This window comes from Artemia sp. Qi Xiang Cuo, chromosome 2 (genome assembly GCF_049724085.1).
Source record: "Artemia sp. Qi Xiang Cuo chromosome 2, ASM4972408v1, whole genome shotgun sequence".
In the NCBI taxonomy this organism is placed as follows: domain Eukaryota; kingdom Metazoa; phylum Arthropoda; class Branchiopoda; order Anostraca; family Artemiidae; genus Artemia; species Artemia sp. Qi Xiang Cuo.
The window spans coordinates 49,022,998-49,033,725 of NC_142795.1; the positions used below are offsets into that span (position 1 = coordinate 49,022,998).

General features: G+C 35.2%; 2 protein-coding genes across 2 annotated transcripts; one reads left to right on the top strand and one right to left on the bottom strand.

The window, feature by feature from the left end:
• Positions 1-4,951: 4,951 nt before the first annotated feature.
• On the bottom strand, positions 4,952-5,338 carry LOC148955315 (uncharacterized). The gene has a single exon (XM_089106951.1). It carries the CDS (start codon positions 5,336-5,338, stop codon positions 4,952-4,954), a length of 387 nt encoding a protein of 128 aa, XP_088963077.1.
• Positions 5,339-7,212: 1,874 nt separating this feature from the next.
• On the top strand, positions 7,213-7,707 carry LOC148955316 (uncharacterized). Its single transcript, XM_089106955.1, has one exon. It carries the CDS (start codon positions 7,213-7,215, stop codon positions 7,705-7,707), a length of 495 nt encoding a protein of 164 aa, XP_088963081.1.
• Positions 7,708-10,728: the final 3,021 nt, after the last annotated feature.

Here is a 10,728-nt window from a genome sequence, read left to right on the forward strand (position 1 = left end):
AAAAAAAAAAGGAATTATTTACTGATTTTCAGTTGTGATTTGAAGATTTCCTCTATTGTTTTAGCGAAACGCGTTTAACAAAAAAACAAACAAAGGAAATATTTACGGAATTTTATTTGTTGTGATTTAAAGATTTTCTCTTTTGATTAAGTCAAATATGTTCAACAAAAAAAACAAAGGAATCATTTTCGAACCGTCAGTTGTTGTGATTTTAAGGTTTCTAATTTTGTTTAATCCAAACGTGTTTAACAAAAAAAACAACGGAATTATTTACTGGCCTTCAGTTGTTGTGATTTTAAATGTTCCGCTTTTGTTTCAGCCAATCGTGTTTAACAAAAAAAACAAATGAATTATTTAATAACCTTCAGTTGTTGTGATTTTAAAAGTTCCTCTTTTATTTCAACCAATCGTGTTTAACAAAAACAAAGGAATTATTTACCGACCATGATTTGTTGTGATTTTAAAAATTCTGCTTTTGTTTAAACCAATCGTGTTTAACAAAAAAAAACAAAGGAATCATTTACTGACCTTCAGTTGTTGTGATTTTAAAAGTTCAACTTTTATTTCAGCCAATCGTGTTTAACGAAAAAACAAAGGAATAATTTACTGACCTTCAGTTGTTGTTATTTTAAGAGTTCCGCTTTTATTTCAGCCAATCGTGTTTAACAAAAAAAAAAAAATGAATTATTTAATGAACTTTAGTTGTGATTTTAAGAGTTCCGCTTTTATTTAAGCCAATCCTGTTTAAAAAAAAAACAAAAGGAATTATTTACTGACCTTCAGTTGTTGTGATTTTAAGAGTTCCGCTTTTATTTCAGCCAATAGTGTTTAAAAAAAAAAAAAAGGAATTATTTACTGACCATCATTTGTTTTGATTTTAAGAGTTCCGCTTTTATTTCATCAAGTCGTGTTTAAAAAAAAACAAAAGGAATTATTTAATGATCTTCAGTTGTTGTGATTTTATGAGTTCCACTTCTATTTCAACCAATCGTGTTGATCAAAAAAAAACAAAGGAATTATTTACTGACCTTCAGTTGTGATTTTAAAAGTTCCGCTTTTATTTCAGCCAATTATGTTTAACAAAAAAAACAAAGGAATTATTTACTGACCTTCAGTTGTTGTGATTTTAAGAGTTCCACTTATATTTCATCCAATCGTGTTTTACAAAAAAACAAAGAAATTATTTACTGACCTTCAGTTGTGATTTTAAGAGTTCCGCTTTTATTTCAGCCAATCGTGTTTAAAAAAAAAAAAGGAATGATTTACTGATTTTCAGTTGTGATTTTAAGAGTTCCGCTTTTGTTTCAACGAATTGTTCTTAACAAAAAAAAACAAAGGAATTATTTAATGATTCTAATTTTTTTTTATTTTACGACTTTAGCTTTTATTTAAACCAATAGGTCTTAACAAAAAAAAACAAAGGAATCATTCAATAAGTTTTGTTATTGGGATTTTAAAATTTCTGCTTTTATTAAACCAAATAGTGTGTAACAAAAAAACAAAGGTATTATTTACTGACCTGGAGTTGTTGTAATTTTAAAAATTCTGCTTTTTTTTCAACCAATCGGGTTTAACAAAAAAAAACCAAGGAATTATTTACTGACCTTCAGTTGTTGTGATTTTAAAAGTTAAACTTTTATTTCAGCCAATCGTGTTTAACAAAAAAAAAACAAAGGAATTATTTACTTAAATTCAGTTGTTGTTATTTTAAAAGTTCCGCTTTTATTTCATCCAATATTGCTTAACAAAAAAAAAGGAATTATTTAATAAACTTAAGTTGTTGTGATTTTAAAAGTTACGCATTTATTTCATCCAATCGTGTTTAACAAAAAAACAAAGGAATCATTTACTGACCTTCAGTTGTTGTGATTTTAAAAGTTCCGCTTTTATTTCAACGAATCGTGTTTAACAAAAAAAAACAATGGAATTATTTACTGACCTTGAGTTGTTGTGATTTTAAAAGTTCTGCTGTTTCAACCAATCGTGTTTAACAAAAAAAAACAAAAGAATCATTTACTGACCTTCAGTTGTTGTGATTTTAAAATTTCCGCTTTTGTTTCAGACAGTCTTGTTCGACAAAAAAAACAAAGGAATTACGTAATGACGTTGATTTTTTTGTACTTGAAGAGTTCCGCTTTTGTTTCACCCAATCATTTTTAACAAAAAAAACAAAGGACTCATTTTATGACGATCAGTTGTTCTGATTTTAAAAGTTCCGCTTTTATTTCAGCCAATCGTGTTTAAAAAAAAACAAAGGAATTATTTACTAACATTCAGTTGTTGTGATTTTAAAAACACCGCTTTTATTTCAGCCAATCATGTTTAAAAAAGCAAAAAACAAAGGAATTATTTACTGACCTTCAGTTGTTGTGATTTTTAAAAGTTCTGCTTTTGTTTCAGCCAATCTTGTTTAAAAAAGAACAAAGGAATTATTTACTGACCTTCAGTTGTTGCGGTTTTAAAAGTTCTGCTTTTGTTTCAACCAATCGTGTTTAACAAAAAAAAAACCAAAGGAATCATTTACTTTCAGTTGTGATTTTAAAAGTTCCTCTTTTATTTCAGCCAATCGTGTTTAACAAAAAAAAACAAAGGAATTATTTTCTGACCTTCAGTTGTTGCGACTTTAAAAGTTCCGCTTTTATTTCAGCCAATCGTGTTTAACAAAAAAAAAAAAAGGAATTGTTTACTGACCTTCAGTTGTGATTTTAAAAGTTCCGCTTTTATTTCAAACAAACGTGTTTAACAAAAAAAAACAAAGGAATCATTTACTGACCTTCAGTTGTTGTGTTAGTTAAGAGTTTTAGCTTAGAGTTCTAGTTTAGTTTAGTTTTAGTTAAGAGTTTTAGGTTAGGGTTGTTGTTTAGTTTTATATATGAGTTTTAGTTTAGAGTTTTAGTTTGATATTCGCTTACAGTTTTAGTTGGAATTATAGTTTAGTTTAGTAGTAGTTCAGAGTCTAGAGTTTCAAGTTAGACTCTCAGCACATAGAGTTTTAGTTAGAGTTATATTTTATTTTAGTTTTAGTTAAGTGTTTTTGGACTTGTAGTTTAGCTTTAGCTACACGTTTTAGTTTAGAGTTTTAGCCTAGAGTCATAGCTTAGAGTTTTTCCTTGCACTTTTAGTTTAGTTTTAGATAGGAGTTTTAGTTTAGAGTTTCAGTTTGGTATAAGCCTACAGTTTTAGTTAGGGTTATAGTAGTTAAGAGTTTTAATTTAGAGTTTAGAGTTTTAGTTTAGAGTCTTAGCTTAGAGTTTTAGTTAGAGTTATAGTTTAGTTTAGTTTTAGTTAAGAGTTTTTGCTTAGAGTTTAGAGTCTTAGCTTAGAGTTTTAGTCAGAGTTTAGAGTTCTAGTTTAGAGTCTTAGCTTAGAGTTTTAAATCTATTTATAGTTGAGTTTAGTTTAGAGGTTAGTTTAGAATTTCAGTTTAGAGGTGTTGTTTAGTTTTAGATAAGAGTTTTAGTTTAGAGTTTAGAGTTTTAGTTAGAGTTATAGTTTAGTTTTAGTTTAGAGTCTAAAGTTTTAATTTAGAGTGTTAGCTTAGAGTTTTAGTTAGAGTTATAGTTAATTTTAGTTTTAGTTAAGAGTTTTAGTTTAGACTAATAGTTTAGTTTTAGTTAAAATTTATAGTTCAGAATTGTAGTTTAGTTTTAGTTTTATTGAAGAGTTTTAGTTTAGAGTTGTTGTTTAGTTTTAGTTCAGAGTTTTAGTTTAGAGTTGTAGTTTAGTTTAGTTTTATTTTAACATGACTGCTAATAAGGTAATTTTTAACATGAGAAGAATTGTTATTGTAAGTTAGTCCTCATTCGAGCTTAAATTATTACTAGACGCCCACCTATGTATGTATTTATAATTAGTCAAGAAAATGTGTCAAAAACGGTATTAATTTTTTTTTCATTTGAATTTTTTAATTGTGTTTTTATTTCGCATTCACAGAATTTTCATTCAAAATTTTCAAGGGAAAGGCTACATTTCCATCTAAATTACTACGGTGCAAAAAAATAAGCAAAGCTAGGTCATTAGATTCGACGTGTTTTTCGTCTATAAAAGCTTAGACATTAATAATTTGATTAGTCCAATGACAATCTATCCATTACAAATACTTTAATTGCTTAGGCTATTATCTATAGGTTTAGGTGTTTTCTCTTGGAAAATTCTCCAATTCCATTAAGAATACCCCATGAGGAAAATTACCCCCTCTCCCAGTCATAGTTGAAAATAATTTTTTTTAAAATTTAATTTCGATTTTTTTTTAATTCATACCAAGGGTTAACCAAGACATGACGTAACCAAGACTATATCTGAATAGGGTTCTAAACCTATGTTTTCTAAAAGCCAGAATATAATTTGTACTTTACTGACAAAAATTCAAATGAATTTACTGAAAAAAATCTGTATTGTCAGTTTAATATACATATGCTGATATTTATTCCTTAAAATCTTATTTAATTTTTGATTTCTTAAAGCTATAAAAGTGAAAAGATTAAAAAGAATTTTTTAAAAGAATTGCTACATAAGAATTTAAAAGATAAAGAATAATTTTTTTTTGCCATAGAATAAGATTTTGAGCTCTTAGTGTCAAACGTTTTCAGTAAAGAGCTGAAAAAAATTCAAATGAATTTGCTGAAAAATATCTTCATAATTAATTACATTTCTAAAAATACCCTTCAAAACAGTGGCGTTGTTTCAGGCGAGCAATTATTTGTAGAAAAAAGATTCTATAGCCCTTGCTCTTGACTTTTCGGATTGAGATCCCTCTTGCCAAATTACCTTATTAGCAGTCATGCTAAAATTACTGGGAATTACAAAGTTGAATCGAAGCTCTCAAGCAGGGATGTAGCTACGACACTTTATTGGGGGGAGGGGAGATGGATCTCCATCTGACAGTCGTGGATCCAGCGGGGGGCGAGGGGGGCACCTGCTCCCCTAGCGTAGTCTAAAGTAGTGTAATTTACTAAAATAACCCAAGTTTGCGTTGCTTGGTCTTAGGGAAACTGACGGCTAGATCTATCAGGCTAGCGCTATTTGCCAGTCTCAGCAACATGTCCATGGCTTGAGCATTTGATTCAGCGAGGAGTTTGCCACGGTCTGCATATTCAAAGTCCCCTAACTTCTCATTGCTGGTCAGCTCAATTCCGTCTTCCAAAGCTATCGAATCTTTGAAGACCCAATCGATTAAGTAGTTTAAGAAAATCGGGGATACTGGGCAACCGTGTTGCACGCCGTAGGCCATTTCAAAGAGCTCAATGAGCCCTTCGTACTCGCAGATGTTACTACGTGCGTCCTCATAGTATGCTTTTATTAGGTTCACCAGCTTTGGGGGGACTCCGTCTTCCAGCATGATTTCCCGTAGTAGCGGGCGAAGCACCGAGACGAATGCTGCTATTAAATCCAAAAAGATAGTGATTTTCTCGGTTGCGGATAGAGTGCAGGCGTAGGAGGATCTGAAGTGAGAAAATGTGGTCCACGTATATAGTTTTAGTTCAGAGTCTTAGCTTAGAGTTTTAGTTAGAGTAATAGTTTAGTTTAGTTTTAGTTAAGAATTTTAATTTCTTATATATATATATATATATATATATATATATATATATATATATATATATATATATATATATATATATATATATATATATATATATATATATATATATATAGCTAAGATCCGACTGCATGGACACCCTTTCAAGGTGACTGTAATAGAAGCGTATGCACCTACACGAGATTCTCCTAACCACCTGAAAGATCACTTCTATTACGAATTAAAGGCGGTCCTTTACAACTGTCCTAGCTGAGACCAGATTGTGATAGGGGGGATTTCAATGCAAAGGTAGGACCCCGTTTTGACCCAGCCGAGCATGATAGTATTGGACCACATGGACGCAGAGAAAGATGAGTTAATGGTACAAGATTGCTTCAGTTTGTAATACTTAACAAGCTTTCTCTTATGAACACTTTTTTCTAACACAGAAACGCTCATACGTTCATGTGGAGATCCTAAAATGGCCAAACTTGCATTACTTGATAATCTAATGACAAGACACAGACAGAGATCCTCTGTTCTTGACTACAGGGCATACAGAGGGGCAGATACTGGCTCGAAAAATGGGTCCGACTATTACCTTGTCGTAGCCGCACTACGCCAGAAACTGTCAGCCAGGAGAAGAACACGCCTCACGTATAAATATGATACAAAGAAGCGAGAAATCCCAGCAATTAAGTCTGAGTCTGATCTCAAGCTAAGCAACAGGTTCGAAGCTCTTGCCGTCCTCCAGGATCGGAATGACGATTCGAATGCCGAAAATATAGAACGGTCGTGGCAAATAATCAAACCAGCAACACAAGAAGCAGTCTTAAAGATACTTCGAAAACGAGCGAAAGAAACACAAAAGGTGGTACACGGTAGAGACACTTCAGGTACTCTCAGACAAGTTGAAAGTTTCCCAAGATCGGGAAGAGTTCAAACGAATTCGGAAGAAAGCTCACAGACTAGCTAGGAGGGACAAGAACAGATACTGGAAAAATGTTGCAACAGAACTTGAAGAAGCGGCCAGAAGAAATGATACCCGTAAGAAATACCAGACCCTTAAGGATCTCAAGAGAATGGGAAATCTAACAGGTGAAAACGTTAAGAGGGTGGACGGTACAGTAATAACCGAACGACGAGAAAGAATGAATCAATGGACAAAACACTTCCGAGACTTCCTAAATAGACCAAACAAGCTCCTTCCCCGCCTCCTATACCACTGGACAGTGGACCTAAACCCTTCCAACCGCAAAATTCGTACCTCGCCGACATCCTCCCACCGACGTTCGAAGAAGTAATGAAAGTGGCAAAATCACTCAAGAAACATAAAGCGCCAGGAGAAGATTGGCTACCACCAGAGTTCTATAAAGCAAGCCCATCCTTGTTTACCACACTCACAGACCTCCTCAAAAACATCTGGAAGAGAGATTAAGTTCCCCAAGGTTAGAGGGATGCAACTATCATTCCAGTGATCAAGAAGGGTGACAGGAGCAACTGCAATAAATATCGAGACATTTCGCTCATGGATATAGCCGGAAAGATTTACTTGGACATAGCGAGATACGTGGACTACATTTTCTCACTTCGGATCCTCCTACGCCTGCACTCTATCCGCAACCGAGAAAATCACTATCTTTTTGGATTTAATAGCGGCATTTGACTCGGTGCTTCGCCCGCTACTACGGGAAATCATGCTGGAAGACGGAGTCCCCCCAAAGCTGGTGAACCTAATAAAAGCATACTATGAGGACGCACGTAGTAACATCTGCGAGTACGAAGGGCTCAATGAGCTCTTTGAAATGGCCTACGGCGTGCGACACGGTTGCCCAGTATCCCCGATTTTCTTAAACTACTTAATCGATTGGATCTTCAAAGATTCGATAGCTTTGGAAGACGGAATTGAGCTGACCAGCAATGAGAAGTTAGGGGACCTTGAATATGCAGACCGTGGCAAACTCCTCGCTGAATCAAATGCTCAAGCCATGGACATGTTGCTGAGACTGGCAAATAGCACTAGCCTGATAGACCTAGCCATCAGTTTCCCTAAGACCAAGCAACTTTCCACAGATAGAAATGTGTCAGTCTCCATAGGCGGACATGTAGAAAAATTCAGATACCTCAGGTCACTGATTGATATCAAGGGTGGGGCCTCTTGCAAAATTAAGTCCAGAATAAGCAAGACATAGAGCACCTTTAGTCAACTGCGTAAGCCATTATGGTCCAATAGAGAGATAAGCCTGAATACCAACTTCGAGTCTACATGGCGTGTATTCGCTCTATCCTACTGTATGGATGCGAAACCTGGCAGCTAAAGGCAGAAGAAGAACGCTTACTCGACATCTTGGACCGGAAGTACCGAAGTGCTATTTGCAACCTCAAACTTAGCCAAAGGATAAGTATTGGAGGTTTAACGTGCGGGGGTCACCACTTTTAAAGGCAAAAATGGCGCAAAGAGTTGTTATGCCACTTACTGGAGGGAGAGATCCCTCGTCAGCCCCAAATTAGTAGGATTTACGCGGTTACTCTAGCGGTTTCGTGTGTACTAACGGGATCGGATGATCCAAGGTCCCATTTAAAGCCAAAGTTTACCGATAACATTTTTAGCCATCTCTTTTAGAGTCGACCTAAGTTGAAAGGTTTAAAGAGTACATAAAAAACAAATCTTACTGTATTCACTACACTTTGTATATCAGAACTGATTTAAAAAGAACTCTTTCTCCCAGCCCGCTCCGCTAGCTGCGTGCTGCGACATGGGATACGAGGGTGGTAAATGAATCTTTCCAGCCAATCCTAGGACTTACTAATCTACTGGTCAACCTCCCTAACTGCGCAATTTCTTACCTGGTGGTCTATTAAGCACGTACGCAATTAAGAGGGACCAAAATGGCGTCACAAAATAAAGGGAAAATTAATATTTATTACTCGGGGAAGGAAAATAATTTAGAGGGCAAAAGAAATGAATCTGGGAGGAACATTTATCTGAACAAACTGGGACCAAGGGTTCCAACACCTCTCTCCTAAGATAAATGGCCCGCATCTTCGGTGGATTGGCTGGAAACTCAGACATAAAATAAATAACACCAAACTCAAAATCACTAAACTTGTTTATCTTCTCTTCTACCAATGCCTGTGCTTCCTCCGCTTGGCTCTGGATCGGTTGTCCTTGACACATCTCTACTGTAGGACCACTATGGTCTAGACCGTATAACATCCGCATTTGGTTTTGAAAATTGACGTCCCCAAGATTTGTAGAAATTCATTGTGCACAGCACAATCAGAAACAAAAATTTTCTTGCTCTCACGAATTTACATTTGAGAGGAGCAGAGAATCAGTTTCTGGCACATATGATGATGCCAGCCATCGTGAAAAATTTGGCTGTACTAGCCTCTTAATTTCCATCTGTGGAAGCAACCCCACATCTCAATCAAAAAGTAAATTACCCCTTGGCATAATTTCAAAAAATTTAAGGCCGAAAATGCAAAGGCCTGTGAAAACGATAAGGGTACTGGGAATGTAGTAAAATTTTGAGCGAACAATGAATCGCCTTTTTTTCTGGGTTCCCTCTCCTGGGATAATTAAATGAATAACATTCGTTGATGCTAATTGAAAATGAAATGTGGATACATCTCCCACTGAATACAATGTGTTAGGAATAATTGTCGGTTCCCATGAATACGAACAACTCTGAAGAGGGTTACTGGACAAAGGTTTGGGTTAAGTATGCAGTGAGTGTGAGAGAGTATCTTCCATGGACTCCAGATCAGAAATGCAAGATCTCGGTAAAAGGATTACAACTTGTCCGCCAGTTGTGCATTGAGGAAAAAAGGGCTATCTTTCGTGACTTCCCGCAGGGGATCTTCCCCAAGGGATTCCTCCTCCTCATAAAGGATCGATATATCTTTTGAATTGATAATACTAATCTCAGATTCATTTCCAAATTTTTTCAATCCGACTCGACATTTAATATCTCCCGACTTTCCCCCAACCCGTTGTAGGTCATCCACCTCTATTTTGTAACCATCTTGTTTTATTCCCCATGGGTCTCTGACCTCTTTTTCCCCCTTATTGTCTATGTTTTCAAGGCACAGCCCATCCAACATTTTATTTTTCTCCCTATTATTTATATATCTCTTTATTCCAATCGGGACATGCCGTCAGCGTTCCCGTTATCTGTCCCTGGTCTTGACATTATTTCGAAGTCGTGTTCTTGTAGGCACAGGGCCCAACGTGCTAATCGTCGGTTATCTGGCTTCATTATATTTAGCCATTTCAATGGGTTATGATCTGTCACTATTGTAAATTTTCGTCCATATACATAATAGTCCAGTTCTTTGACCGCATAAACTATCGAAAGACATTCTTTTTCAATTGTACTTTAATTTAATTCTGCTTTTGAAAATTTTCTGGATATAAATGTGACTGGATGTTCCCCATCTTCAAAATTTTGGGATAAAACTGCCCCTAATCCGGAATCTGAACTGTCAGTTTGTAGCACAAATGGTAAGGAAAAATCTGGATTTTTCAGTGCCCTTTCCCTACAAAGAGCATCTTTCAGTGTATCAAATGCATTTTGTTCAATTTGTGACCATTTAACGGGGTCTACGGCCCCTTTTCATGTTAACTCCGTCAAAGGTGTAGCAATCGTTGGAAAATTTGGTATGAATTTTTGGTAATATCCTGCCAACCCCAAAAATGACCGAACTTTTTTCTTTGTGGTCGGAACTGCTGCGTTTCTAATTTTTTCTGTTTTTTCCCTTAATGGGGCTATTATACCGTTTCCTTTTTTGTGTCCCAGGTATTCTGTCTGTGACTGTACTAATTTACATTTTTCTTCATTCAAAGTTAGCCTGCTCTCCTCAGCCTGGTTAATACTTGTTCCATATGGATTAGATGTTCATTGAATTCGAAAATACTATAATATCATCCAAGTAGGTTCTTGTATATGGTAAAGAATTTAAAATATAATCTACTAGCCTTTGGAATGTTGCTGGTGCCCCTTTTAGTCCGAATGGCATGTATCTAAATTGATACAACTCAAATGGAGTAATAAAGGCAGTTTTGGCTGAATCATCTGGGTCCATTTTTACTTGCCAATATCCCCTTCTCAAGTCTAAAATTTATATAAATTTTGCGGATCCATCTGACTCTAGAATTTCATCCATCCTTGGTAGTGGGTAAGCGTCTGATTCTAAAATATTATTCAGTT